At 46.5% G+C, this 14,441-nt stretch overlaps 1 protein-coding gene across 4 annotated transcripts in view; it reads left to right on the top strand.

Moving 5' to 3' along the window:
* PIK3C2B (phosphatidylinositol-4-phosphate 3-kinase catalytic subunit type 2 beta) overlaps nucleotides 1–14,441 on the top strand; it is a 106,664-nt gene that overhangs the window by 71,525 nt on the left and 20,698 nt on the right. For all 4 annotated transcript variants that reach the window (XM_060178659.1, XM_060178660.1, XM_060178661.1 and 1 more), the window contains 5 exons: nucleotides 423–515; nucleotides 2,003–2,132; nucleotides 6,282–6,418; nucleotides 11,935–12,104; nucleotides 12,598–12,754. In XM_060178659.1, the coding sequence (XP_060034642.1) occupies nucleotides 423–515; nucleotides 2,003–2,132; nucleotides 6,282–6,418; nucleotides 11,935–12,104; nucleotides 12,598–12,754 (687 nt within the window). The remainder of the gene's footprint in view (nucleotides 1–422; nucleotides 516–2,002; nucleotides 2,133–6,281; nucleotides 6,419–11,934; nucleotides 12,105–12,597; nucleotides 12,755–14,441) is intronic.

Here is a 14,441-nt window from a genome sequence, read left to right as displayed (position 1 = left end):
GTTGGGGGCTGGTGTCTCTCTGGATGCTGTTGGGTTGGAATGCAGCAGGTGGAGTCGTCACCTGTCCTTTTCAAGCTCACTCTCTCCTGAGCCCGACCCTGACCCTGTGCCACGTGCTCTGCACTGGTTATCGCATTCTGCCTCCATGACTCTCAGGGAGTTACATAAGCCAGTACACAAGTACTGCAGTGTAGACGTGGTATACATAGGACTCACTTAAAGCCACACACTTAACGAATTGGTGCAGAATGAAAAGAAAAGAGAAGTCAGGTGCTGGACAGAGCTGAGCTGCAAGGAGGTGGTGGAGAGAGGGTGGGTGTGGGCTGGTGAGGTAACTGAGAGGACCCAGAGAGGACAGGCCATTTTCTGTCTGGGGCACAGGCCGCCCTGACCCCTCGGCACTGTCCTCTCTCTGGTGGCAGGACTGCTCCTACTTCAATTCCAATGCCGTCCCCCTCAAGCTCTCTTTCCAAAATGTGGATCCACTGGGCGAGAACATCCGAGTCATATTCAAGGTGAGGCCATGTACTCACGCCTAGGGTGGGAGGGGATGGTGACATAGGGAAGGGGTGCCGGGAACCCAGCATAGAAGCACCAACCCCCCTCTGGGAGGACCGTTGTCCTCTCTGCTTCTCCACGATGCCCTTCTCATCTGTGAGAGACTAGAAGAGCAAAAGGAGATAGGCCAGTTCTCCATATCTCCAGAAAACTAGGGACAGAGTTAGGAGGTTTAGGTGGACGGGGGAATATGGAGGTGCTGTCTAGGAGTGCTGTAACTGGTGGGAACTGGCCTGTCCCTGGGGCTATTCAAGCAGAGACTGAATGCACAAGGCAGAGACACTGAAGAGGAAGTTAAGCTAGCAGGTGCAGGGTGGCCAAGATGAACTTGAGGGTCCTTCCTAACTGCGTTAGCCTTGACTGGGAGATGCATGTGATCTTGGGCAGGCGCTGGGGCTGAGGAGAGCTGGCACATACACGACTTTGTGACTTCAACATTGGCTGGGCCTGGGTTCCAAACGTAATCTTCAAACATGTTGAAGATTAAAAAAAAATTTTTTTTTTTTTGATGAGAGAGGGAGAAATCAGAGTTAGAAAGAGGGTATGATAAAAGAGCGGTTTAAGCTTTAGTTCTCGTGCTTGGTACTTGGCAATGTTTGCTCTCTATAGGGTGTGCAGCCAACCAGCGTCTAAATACTGAAGTTTAAAAATAAAAACAATGTTATGCATGTACAAACTATTGTATTTACTGTTGACTATAAACCATTAATCCCACAATAAATAAATTAAAAGGGAGTTGGGTGGTAGTACAGCGGGGTAAGTGCAGGTGGTGCAAAGCGCAAGGACCAGTGTAAGGATCCCAGTTTGAGCCCCCAGCTTCCCACCGGCAGGGGAGTCGCTTCACAGGCGGTGAAGCAGGTCTGCAGGTGTCTTTCTCTCCCCCTCTCTGTCTTCCCCACCTCTCTCCATTTCTCTCTTATCTTACCCAACAACAGTGACATCAGTACAACAATAACTACAACAACAGGGGCAACAAAAGGGAATAAATAAATAAATATTAAAAAAAAGAAATGAAAAAAAAAAAACAAAAGCAATGGGTGGGGGAGACTGCACAGTCGATATGCAAAGAACCTTTCCTGCCTGAGGTTCCAAGGTCCCAGGTTCAATCCCTTATACCACCATAAGCCAGATCTGAGCAGTGCTTTAGTAAAAATAAAATTAAAAGAAAAAAAAGTTAAAAACAAAAAAAACTGAAAGGTCAGAAGGCCTTCAGAAAGAAGAAGGTAAATTCAGTTCAGATGGGAATGTAGGGATGGTAGGAAGAACCAGAACAGCACATGGGCAAATTGTGAAGGTTGCTTGGCCTGGTCAGAAGCGGAGGACTGGGCAGGGCTTCTAGCCTCTGTAGCTGATCAGGGTTATCACCCCCCCTCCCCATCCCCACCCTACCCCTGGAGCTCTAGGCAGTGGAGATGAAGGCTGATGACTATCTTCCTCCTTCCAGTCTGGGGATGACCTTCGCCAGGACATGCTGACACTGCAGATGATTCGCATCATGAGCAAGATCTGGGTGCAGGAGGGGCTGGACATGCGCATGGTCATTTTCCGCTGCTTCTCTACTGGCCGAGGGCGAGGTCAGTCTGCAGTAGGCGGGGCTGGGCATCATCGGTGGCTGGTGTAAAAGGCTCCCCTCTGCCCCGTGCCCTTCCTTTCATGTCATCCACAGCATGAGCGGTGTGCCTCTCCAGAAAAGTGAAAAGGGCCAGACTGTTTCGTCAGAGGCAGCGGGATGCCATAGAAAGAGAAGGCTGGGGGTGGGTGGGTTGCCAGGTGGTGCAACTGGTTGAGTGCACATATTACAAAGCTCAAGGACCCAGGTTTGAGCCCCTGGTCCTCTTGTACTGGGAGAAAGCTTCATGAGTAGTGAAGCAGGGCTGCATGTGCCTCTCTGTCTCTCTCCCTCTTTATTACCTCCTTCTTGATTTCTGGCAGTCTCTATCCAACAAATAAATACAATAAAAATATAAAGGAAGAAAGAGAAGGCTGAGGAGCAAAAGTATTACACTAAGAATCTTACTTCAGGGAGTTGGGCGGTAGCACAGTGGGTTAAGTGCACGTGGCGCAAAGCTGAAGGACTGGTATAAGGATCCCTGTTCGCCCTGTTCGAGCCCCCAGCTCCTCACCTGCAGGGGAGTTGCTTCACAGGCAGTGAAGCAAGTCTGTAGGTAGGTGTCTGTCTTTCTCTCCCCCTCTCTGTCTTCCCCACATCTCTCCATTTCTCTCTGTCCTATCCAACAATAATGACATCAATAATAATAACTACAACAATAAAACAATAAGGGCAACAAAAGGGAATAAATAAATAAATATTTTTAAAAAAATAATCTTACTTCAAGATAACAGCCAATGGGCTAGGTAGACTTTGGATCCTTATTCAGACAAGCCAGCTGCAGGATGATGCTGTTTTGAGACACTTACGTGATTCGAATATAGGCTGGGCTAGATGAGAGAATGAGTAGGTCTTTTTTGTATATGGCCATGGTGTGCTGGTTAAGTGTCCTTATTAGCTACGCTTGAAACATTCATGAGCAACATGACCTATCTGAGATTTGCTCTAAAACACTTCTGTGGAGCAAGCAGTGAAAACTCCGGTGGTTATCTTTAGGAGGTGGGAGGGTGGGGAGACAGAACCTTGGTGGTGGGTGTGGTGTGGAGCTGTACACTATAATCTTGAAATCTTACAACCTACTATTAATTACAAATGAAAAAATGACCCACCCCCTGTAGTTGTGGCAGTCTGGTGTCGGGCTGCACCGCGGAGAAGAGAGTGGACGTCCAGAGCAAAGGGGTACACAAATCTTTATTATAGGATGGGGGGGGGTTTGGTTCAGACCACGTGGGGCCAGCCGGCAATGGCCGTCCCCACTACCTGACCACGGGGGGAGAGAAGGGGGCGAGATCTCAGAGAGGGAGAGCTGAGAGCCCAGAGAGAGAGGGGGGGGTGAGGGGGCATTTTATTGGGCGACAACCAGGGGTGACGTGTAGGGCCAGGATTGGTTGAAGGGGGCACTGCTAGGATTTCGTGGGGCGTAGTAAAACCTGGGGGTGGAGACTGCATCAGAATAACTCCTCAGCAACATCTCCTCCTATCCCTTTATATCTAAATGGACACAGTAAAGAAAAATGGAATGGAGCAGGCTTAAATGTTTTAGAGGAATGCCGTGCTCAGGTGGGAAGATGTAGGACTTTCTGTGGAGGAGGGAAGGCTTAAATGGCTGCGAACCTTGTGAGATTTATGCGTCCTCCTGTGCTCAACCCCTCTTTAGAGAGAGAGACTTACCTGGAGAGACTCATCTCATAGGTTTAAGCGCAGCCTGCTCAACCATCTCTTCACAATATCTCTACATCTTTTCTATCTTTCTATCTAGTAATTGCATAAGATGTACAAAGACTGTAAAAGACTATCATGGAGCAGAAACCTTTTGGGCATAAGCCTAAATGATATAACAAAACAGGAAGGGACAAATGGGGAGTAGTAAAAGCCAGTGTGGTGTGAAGGGAAGGATTGCTGTGTAAAGGAACATTTAGATATAAAGGGATAGGAGGAGATGTTGCTGAGGAGTTATTCTGATGCAGTCTCCGCCCCCAGGTTTTACTACGCCCTGCGAAATCCTAGCAGTGCCCCCTTCAACCAATCCTGGCCCTACACGTCACCCCTGGTTGTCGCCCAATAAAAAGCCCCCTCACCCCCCCCTCTGGGCTCTCAGCTCTCCCTCTCTGAGATCTCGCCCCCTGCTCTCCCCCCGTGGTCAGGTAGTGGGGACGGCCATTGCCGGCTGGCCCCACGTTGGGCGCCAGATGTTGTTGTGGTGGTCTGGTGTCGGGCTGCACCCCGGAGAAGAGAGTGGACGTCCAGAGCAAAGGGGTACACAAATCTTTATTATAGGATGGGGGGGGTTTGGGGTGGGGACAGCAATGGCTGTCCCCACTACCTGACCACGGGGGGAGAGCAGGGGGCGAGATCTCAGAGAGGGAGAGCTGAGAGCCCAGAGGGGGGGGGGTGAGGGGGCTTTTTATTGGGTGACAACCAGGGGTGACGTGTAGGGCCAGGATTGGTTGAAGGGGGTACTGCTAGGATTTCGCGGGGCGTAGTAAAACCTGGGGGCAGAGACTGCATCAGAATAACTCCTCAGCAACACCCCCCCCCCCCCAAAAGAACACTTTTCTTGAGGGCTAGGGAGACAGCATAATGATTCTACTAAAGAGTTTCTTGCCTGAGGCTCTGAGGTCCCAGTTTTAATTGCCAGCACCACCATAAGCAAGAGCTGAGCAGTGCTCTAGTATATCTATCTATCCATCTATCTATCTGTCTTTCTATCTGTCATCTGTCTATCCATCTATCTGTCTTTCTATCTATCCATCATCTATGTATCTATCTGTCTATCTATTTATCTTTCTCTCTCTCTATCCTCTCATCTGTTTCATGAAAAATAAATCAATAATTCTATGTTGAGGGGAGAAGATGTCAAGGGTTGGGTGATTGTCAAGGGTTGTAACAAGATTAGCAAGATATTTGCCTTTTGGAAACGAGGTCATGGTTGTGTGAATTTCTGCTGCTGTTCTCTTTACTCTTTTAAAATTTTTTTAATATTTATTTATTTTCCCTTTTGTTGCCCTTGTTTTTCATTGTTGTAGTTATTGTTGTTGTTGATGTCGTTGTTGTTAGATAGGACAGAGAGAAATAGAGAGAGGAGGGGAAGACAGAGAGGGGGAGAGAAAGACAGACACCTGCAGACCTGCTTCACCACCTGTGAAGCGACTCCCCTGCAGGTAGCGAGCCAGGGATCGACCTTCTCGTGGTGCATCCCGTGAGTACCCATTCATTGGGGAAACTGACGATCCTTCCTAGCCAACTGAATCCACATGGATCCCAGTCACTTTCAAAGCCAGCAACAAGCAGCTCCTGACAGCTTTCAACCTGACGCTGTTGACTGGCTACCGAAGAAGGGCAAACGCTAGAAGAAGAAAGTGAGCCAGGGGCTCGAACTGGGATCCTTACGCCGGTCCTTGCGCTTTCCGCCACATGCACTTAACCCGCTGTGCTTATCACCCGACTCCTGTTCTCTTTACTCTTATATCTGCTTGAGAATTCCCATAGTGATAATTAAACACAAAAGAAAGGGACAGCAGGGAGTCGGGCGGTGGCGCAGTGGGTTAAGCGCACGTGGCGCAAAGCTCAGGGACCGGCGTAAGGATCCCGGTTCGAGCCCCCGGCTCCCCACCTGCAGGGGAGTCGCTTCACAGGCGGTGAAGCAGGTCTGCAGGTGTCTATCTTTCTCTCCCCCTCTCTCTGTCTTCCCCTCCTCTCTCCATTTCTCTCTGTCCTATCCAACAACAAAAGCAACGTCAAAATGGCAATAATAACCGCAACGAGGCTGCAACAACTAGGGCAACAAAAAGGGGGAAAAATGGCCTCCAGGAGCGGTGGATTCATGGTGCAGGCACCGAGCCCAGCAATAACCCTGGAGGGGAAAAAAAAAAAAAAAGAAAAAAAAGAAAGGGACAGCAGCTCTGAACTTGCAGCAGTGGAAAGTCATCACGTGGCTACAAGGCCTGGGAATGACCCCCCCCCCACATCATCCTTTCCCCAGATGTCACACTTTGCCCAGAGGCCCCTGAGTTTCAGCTGTGGGTCTGAAGGGCAGCACCTGTAGAGCTCCTGCATCCTCTCCCAGCACCCCCTTCCCTCTGCTCTGAAAGTGACCTCGGGCCTTCTTTGTAAGGGATGGTGGAGATGATCCCCAACGCAGAGACCTTACGCAAGATCCAGGTGGAGCATGGAGTGACTGGCTCCTTCAAGGACCGTCCCCTGGCCGATTGGCTGCAGAAGCACAACCCCGGAGAGGATGAATACGAAAAGGTATTGGACTGCTGGGCTGGGGGGCTGCAGCTGACTGGAAGGTCACTCTGTGTGGCCACCAGTCCTTCAGGGACAGGGCATCTTTAGTGGCTGGCACCTCCAAGTGACCAGGGGTAGGTCAAATGGCTGTTGTAAACTGACTGAGAAAAATGCTCTGGGACTGAGCTGAGAAAGGAAGGTGAAGGTCTTCTGGCAGATGTTTTTGGACAAACTTCCTGGGCTCCTCCTAGTGGTGGGTTCTGTTCAGTTCCTCCCGTGCCCACAGAGGAGGTCAATGATGCTTTGTACAACCCGAGTTGACTGGAGGACACTTTAGAAGTGACTATCTTTTAAATATTTATTTATGATAGAACCAGATCATCACTCTGGCACATGTGATGCCAGCAAGTGAACTCAGGGCCTCATGCTTGAGGGTCCAACACTACTGAACTACTTCTCAAGCTGCCATCTTTCTTTCTTTCTTTCTTTTTTTTAATCTTTAAAATTTTTTTATTTATTTATTTTCCCTTTTATTGCTATTGTTGTTTTTACTTTTGTTGTAGTTATTATTGATGTCGTCGTTGTTAGATAGGACAGAAAGTAATGGAGAGAAGAGGGGAAGACAGAGAGGGGGAGAGAAAGATAGACACCTGCAGACCTGCTTCACCGCCTGTGAAGCGACTCCCCTGCAGGTGGGGAGCCGGGGGCTTGAACCGGGATCCTTATGCCGGCCCTTGTGCTTTGCACCACCTGAGTTTAACCTGCTGCGCTACAACCCGACTCCTTTCTTCCTTTTTCCTTTCTCTCTCTCTCTCTTCCTTCCTTCCTTCCTTTCTTTCTTTCTTTTTCTTCCTTCCTTCCTTTCTTCCTTCCTTTGTTTCTTTTTCTTCCTTTCTTTATCCCTTTTAAGAGATTTATTCACTAATGAAAAAGAGGGAGAGTGAGAAAGAGTGAACCTGAGTGTTCATTTGGCATATGTATTACAGATTAAACACAGGACCTCATGCTTTCAAGTCTAACAATTTCTTCACTGCACCACCTCCAGAATCTCACTAGAGATCATCTTATTTTTATTGTACTTATTTATTGCTGGTAATTGGACTCAGGGTCCCATACAAGCAAAACATATTTTAGAGATCTAAAATATCCAATCCCTTCCTTTGTAAATGTGAGTCATGATTCAGGTTCTTGGGGGAGATAGTGACTAAATAGAAGCCTCTTGTGCCCATGGTTCCAACAAGGTCTCAGGTTCAATCCCAAACACCACCTGAAGCCAGAGAAGAATAGTGCTCTGGTGAAAATAAAAGATTCAGATGTTGATTGTAGCTTGTTGTAAGGCTGTGACAGGAAGCCAGGGCTAAGGCTACATATAGGACAGAAGTGGCAGTCAGAGGGACTGAGCTTTTCTGCAGGCAGAGAGAGTGATACAGGACCTTGGTGGCCAGCCCACAGCTTTATGACTCCAATCACCAGGTTAAGTTATAAGGAAGGAACAAGTTATAATAACCAAATGCATAAGAGACTGATTAGAAGCCAGAATGCCACTTTGCATAATTCAACTTCCAGAGGGACCCAAATACTAATTTCTGTTGATCAATGCATTGTATCCTTAAGGAGAAACCTACACGGACAACTAAGTTATAATCAGGATGTTGTTTGGTGCATATGTAATTAGATGATCTTCAGTGGCATTAAATGTTTGTGTTCTGCACAGTTTAATTCTTATCTGCTGTTGTCTCTCTGTGCTCTTCTTGTGCTTGTTACCTTAGCTGCTAGCCGTGCGCAGTGCCTTCCAGGTCTATTCATCTCCCCTCAAGCTGTATGTCCAGGTGCTTCCTGGATGCGTCTATTATATTTCACCTGGACCACATGCAGCACAGGCAATACTGAGCTTTCTGTCTTGCCTTCTTCTCTTGAAACCACATTATCTGTGTGTTTGCTATCAGTAAATGCATAGCCTTCTCTGTGTAGTTACCCAAGGCAGAGCCCTAAGTCTCCGTGATACTTTTCTTCTGTCTCAACGTCGACTGCAGCAGGCCCCAAGAGTTCTTCTTCCCTGGTATCTCTCACATCTTTTCCTTTTTAAGCTGTTTTATTTATTGATGAATAAGAGATAGGAGGAGAGAGGGAGAAAGAGAATCGTAGCATAATTTTGATACGTGTACTGCCAGGGATTGAACCCAGGACCACATATTTGAGAGTCTGATGCTTTATCCACTGCACCACCTCCTGGACCACATCTCACAGCTTTTTTCATGAGCCGCTGGGACAGTGCTCCTCTTTTTGTTGCTGTCTGCTGCTTGATTTCAGAGTGCTGTCTATTTTTTATAAAGTACAAATCTGTTCATGGCACTTCTGTGACACTAAGTTCTTCAAGAGCTCCCTGTGCCCTCAAAAAACAAGCTCAGCACCGATAACATTGTGCTTAGAGACTTCTGGAACCCCACCACCTACCTTCTGTGTAGTTCACCCACTCACCTTCCCAGGTGGTGATCACTTAATGCCCATTTTATGGGGCTGCTTATATTGCTTTGTCCAATGCCTGGGATTCTTTGATGTCTTTAAATGGTGGTGCTTCTTCCCTTCCTCATCCCTTAAAACCTACCTCCTCTACCTCTACCTTATAAAATTCAAAGTCCTCTATAATTAGGGAGGGTCTAAAAAATACTTACTTATAAACACAAGAGAGAAGGAGAGAGAACCACATGTTTTAGCATAGACAGTGCCAGGGATTGAACTTGGAACCCCATACTTTCCAGCCCAAAGCTCCAGCTACTGCTCCACCTTGCAAGCTTCTTTAGGCAGCATTAATACCGATTCGTTTTTCCCTTCTCTTCACTTCATCTACTACCCATACTAGCATATATCAGTATTAAATGGCCATCATGCTGAGGTACTGTGCTTAGTCATAACAAATATGATGGAGTGGTCCAGAAGGTGGCACAGTGGATAAAGTGTTGGACTGTCAAGCATGAGATCCTAAGTTCAATCCATGGCAGCACATGTGCTAGAGTGATGTTTGATTCTTTCTCTCTCTCCTCGTATTCCTCTCACTAATAAATAAATCAAATATTAAAACAATAAATATGATGGGAGTATCATAGCAAGACTGAGCCCACAGAGAAGCTAGCTCTGTGTCCTAATGTTTAATGTCAGTCTCTCAGAGATAACTTACTAGCTCTTCTGACCTTTCTGCTAGAATAATGCTGGAAGTTTCTTAGAATGTCTAATAGCAAAGAACTAGAGGTAAGTTTCCCTTGGCCACTTACTAAGCAGAGCTAGTATTCCACATCCTGCAAGTGAACCGCTGAAACCAGAAGCTCTCTCTCTGTACAGTACAGCATCCTGTTGGGGCCTGGCTAGCAGCCCTGTGTAACTCAGGTGAGGAGCTTAGCCATTCATCCATGGGTACTGAGAGTCAAAATAGGATGCTTCTCAGGGAGAAAGAAAATCTGTGATGGGAAAAACAACTTAGTGACAGAAGGGGTGGTCAAGACCCGGGTTGATAATCTGTATTCCCACCAAGTGATACCTTTTTACTCACGAGTCCTTTTCTGCTAAGAGGTACAGCCTGTGCTTTCACTGGAAGCGTTCTGTCCTTAGTTCAGCAGGTAGTGAGCAGATTCCTCTGTGTGGCGTGTTTTGCTCAGGGCCTTGTAGGGCAGCCATAGTGTGCACATGTGTGTGAACTGGAAATGTCTAGCCAAGATCGGGAATCAAGGAAGGCCCTTGAAGGGTGGGCGAAAACTTGCAGAGGAAATTAGGCAGGGCACACATTCAATTTCTGGAAAGCTCTTTCTCATTCCAACCTTTTTTTTTTTTTCCCCCAGCACTCCAGGATGATTTTTTTTTGTCAGACAGATACACAGACAGACAGACGCCCACAGCACAGATGCTTTCCTCAGTGCTGTGGGACTTCCATGTGAAGTACTGGAGGCTTGGCCTGGTCGCTGACATGGCAAAGCATCTGCCCTCCCAGCTGAACTGTCTTGCCAGCCCCTCTTTACAAACTTTGTACCTTCCTAGTTGGCTGTGGCAACTGTTGCCTCTGCTGCTAAATCTTGGAGCTCAAGGGAATTCTATGAACTCCCCAAAGGGGCTTAAGAGGGTGAAAGTTTATGGACTGTTGGAAAAGTAAAGTCATGACACATTTTTGCATAGAAGAACAGAAAAAAATAGCATGACTTTTCCAACAGTCCAAGAATTTCATGAATTTTACCTCCCTGGAAAGATAGAGGCTGATCAGATACAGTAAGGTGAACCTAGCTTCTTTCCCCTCCCTTCCTTTCTTCTAGCTTTGAAATAAATAGCACTCAACACATTTTTCTCGCCAACTAGATTTGTCTGATTTTCAAGTGTCAAACACCCCCCTGGCAGTGTCAAGTTGCCTCAGCTTGGATTGCAACAGCTTTAATGAGATGAACAGTTAGCTGACGCCAAGAACACTGGGAATAGGAGTTGTATTGGAGGCAGGAAGAAGGATGGGAGAATTCTGAGTAGGACAGGGAAAGATCACCTGATGGCCATGATCAGAACTGGGGAGATAGCATAATGGTTCTGCAAAAATCTTTCCTCCCTTTGGCTTCAAAATCTCTGGTTTAAGGTTCAATCCGTGATCAACATAGTGGCTGAGCTGTGGCTTACTTGGTAGAAAACACTCGCTACTAAGTGCGAGAACCTAGATTTAAGTCCCCAGTTTGGGGAGTGGAGGCTTCAAGAGCAGTCTGTCTCTGTCTCTCTCTCCCTGTCAGTCTCACCTTTTATCAAAAAAGAAAGGAAAAGGGAGCAGGGATAGATAGCATAATGGCTATGCAAAGAGACTTTTATGCCTGAGGCTCTGAAGTCCCAGATTCAGTCCTCCACACCACCATAAGCCAGAGCTGCTCATTATTCTGGGGGAGGGACAGAGGGAAAGGAAAAATAATGGCCGTCAGGAGTAACAGAGTCATGCAGACATTAAGCCCCAGTGATAATAAAACAAAACAAAACTGTTAACTGGGAATGTTGTGAGCATGAGCCTCCTATCTGTGAAGACCCTTCAATCTCGGCTCCCAAATTGGAAGGAAGAAAAATAGAAAAGATGAATTTCGAGGGCAAGATAGCTCGCTTGCTTTGTCCTATGCACAGCACAGGTTTGAGCCTGCCCCCGCCACACACACACACTGAACGAAGCTTCAGTACTGTAATATGTTTCCCTCTTTCTATATCTGTCTTTGTGTCTGAAAAAGTCATCCTGAAATGGTGAAGCCCCAGTGATGAGAGACACAAAATGATCCATCTAGATGCCTTCCATTTCCTACCCAGGAGAGATGAGAGACATGACTACACGTGTGTGTGTGTGTGTGTGTGTGTGTGTGTGTGTGTATTTATGCATGATGGAGGCTAAACAAGCAGATATGAGTGAGATACTATAGGGGGGACAGGGGGAGACAAATACAAATAGACCAGGGCTGGCTAGATTTGGCCTGGCCGGTATCTGGGCATCAGCCTCAATCCCTTTCATTCCTTCTTCCTCCCCCTGCCTGTCCTACCCCCAGGCTGTGGAGAACTTCATCTACTCCTGTGCTGGCTGTTGTGTGGCCACTTATGTCTTGGGCATCTGTGATCGTCACAATGACAACATCATGCTGAAGACCACAGGCCACATGTTCCACATAGATTTTGGCCGCTTCCTGGGCCATGCCCAGATGTTTGGCAACATCAAGCGGTAGGTGGTCTGAAGTCTAGAGGTGGTGGACCCTGGTGTGGGGGCTGGGCTGGGGAGGGGGATCGAGGGTGTGAGCAGAGCTACTGCTGAGCTGGGCTACCAGCCCGTGGTGGTGGCTGCCTGTCAGAGTGTGGTCTGGATTGAGCAGCTTCCACAGCGAGAAGACTGATACAGAGGTCAAGTCATTGTAGAGTATTGCAGAAGAGCTGAGCAAAAGGGAATGAGCTCACATTACAGAGAAAGGAAGCACAGTTAGATACTCAGGGGAAGAGCCAGCTAGCACAGAGGCAAGGAACCAGGGTGATGTCCAGTCTCGGGTCATTTAAGGTTAAGGTAGAAGAAGAAAATACTTAGAGTGCCACCTGTCCAGGTTTGTACAGGTGCTGAGGGAAGAGAGGTACAGTCCCCTGGTACAGTCCCCTGATGCAGCCCACCGGGAAGGCTTCCACCTCTGTATTGACCTTCTGCTGCCTGTGTGTTCCCTTGGCCCCAGGGACCGAGCCCCCTTTGTCTTCACCTCAGACATGGCATATGTCATCAACGGGGGTGACAAGCCTTCCAGCCGCTTCCATGACTTTGTTGACCTCTGCTGCCAAGCCTACAACCTCATCCGCAAGCACACTCACCTCTTCCTCAACCTGCTGGGCCTGGTGAGCACTTTCTTCTTCTTCTTTTTTCTTTTTTAATTTTCTTTATTGGGGATTAATGTTTTACAGTAGACAGTAAATACAATAGTTTGTACATGCATAACATTTCTGAGTTTTCCACATAACAATACAACCCCCACTAGGTCCTCTGCCATCGTTTTTTGGACCTGTAGTCCCAAACCACCCCAGAGTCTTTTACTTTGGTGCAATACACCAATTCCAGTTCATGTTCTACTTCTGTTTTCTCTTCTAATCTTGTTTTTCAACTTTTGCCTGAGAGTGAGATCATACCATATTCATCCTTCTGTTTCTGACTTATTTCACTTAACATGAATTTTTCAAGGTCCATCCAAGATTGGCTGAAAATGCTGAAGTCACCATTTTTTTATAGCTGAGTAGTATTGTATTGTGTATATATATATATACCACAACTTGCTCAGCCACTCATCTGTTGCTGGACACCTGGGTTGCTTCCAGGTTTTGGCTATTACAAATTGTGCTGCTAAGAACATATGTGTACACAGATCTTTTTGAATGGATGTGCTGGGTTCATCCATTTTTGAATGGATGTGCTGAGGAATTACAGGATCATAGGGTAGGTCCATTTCTAGCCTTCTGAGTGTTCTCTAGACTATTCTCCACAGAGGTTGGATCAATTTACGTTCCCACTAGCAGTGCAGGAGGGTTCCTTTGACCCCACAACCTCTCCAGTATCTGCTGCTGTTACCTTTTCTGATGTATAACATTCTCACAGGAGTGAAGTCATAGCTCATTGTTGTCTTTTTTTGCATTTCTCTGATAATCAGGGACTTGGAGCATTTTTTCATGTGTTTCTCAGCCTTTTGGATCTCTTTTGTGGTGAATATTCTGCCCATGTCCTCTTCCCACTTTTGGATGGGGTTATTTGTTTTCTTGTTGTTGAATTTGGCAAGCTCTTTATATCTTTTTGGTTATTAAACTCTTTTCTGATGTATGGCATGTAAAGATCTTCTCCCATTCTGTGAGGGGTCTCTTGGTTTGGGTAGTTTCAATGGCCCTATAATACAATATGAGATCTGGAAGTGTGATACCTCCAGTTCTGTTCTTTCTTCTCAAGATTGTTTTGGCATTCTAGGTCATTTCTGGTTCCAGATAATCATTTGTAGCATTTGTTCTATTCGTCTGAAAAGTGTGGCTGGGATCTTGATGGGGATAGCATTAAATCTGGGTAGTATATTCATTTTAATAATGTTAATTCTTCCAACCTATGAACATGGAATATCTTTCCACTTTTTTGTGTCTTTTTCAGTTTCCTTGAGTAGTGACTCATAATTTTCAGTACACAAGTCTTTTTCTTCTTTGGTTAGGTTTATTTCTAGATATTTTATTATTTTTGTTGCTATAGTAAAAGGAATTGATTTCTAGGTTTCATCGTCTTATAACTTGCAGGACTTATATTCTTGGGAAGGCTTTTGATAACTGTTTCAGTTTTGTTGCCTGTGATGGGCCTGTTCATATTATCCAGTTCTTTTTTTATTTTTTTAAAAATTTATTTTAAAAAAGGAGACATTAACAAAACCACGGGATAAGAGGGGTACAACTCCACACAGTTCCTACCACCAGAACTCTGTATCCCATTCCCTCCCCTGATAGCTTTCCTATTCTTTATCCCTCTGGGAGTATGGACCCAAGGCCACTGTGGGATGCAGAA

This window comes from Erinaceus europaeus, chromosome 19, assembly GCF_950295315.1.
Source record: "Erinaceus europaeus chromosome 19, mEriEur2.1, whole genome shotgun sequence".
Classification (NCBI taxonomy): domain Eukaryota; kingdom Metazoa; phylum Chordata; class Mammalia; order Eulipotyphla; family Erinaceidae; genus Erinaceus; species Erinaceus europaeus.
This window is presented reverse-complemented; position numbering and strand designations above follow the sequence as displayed.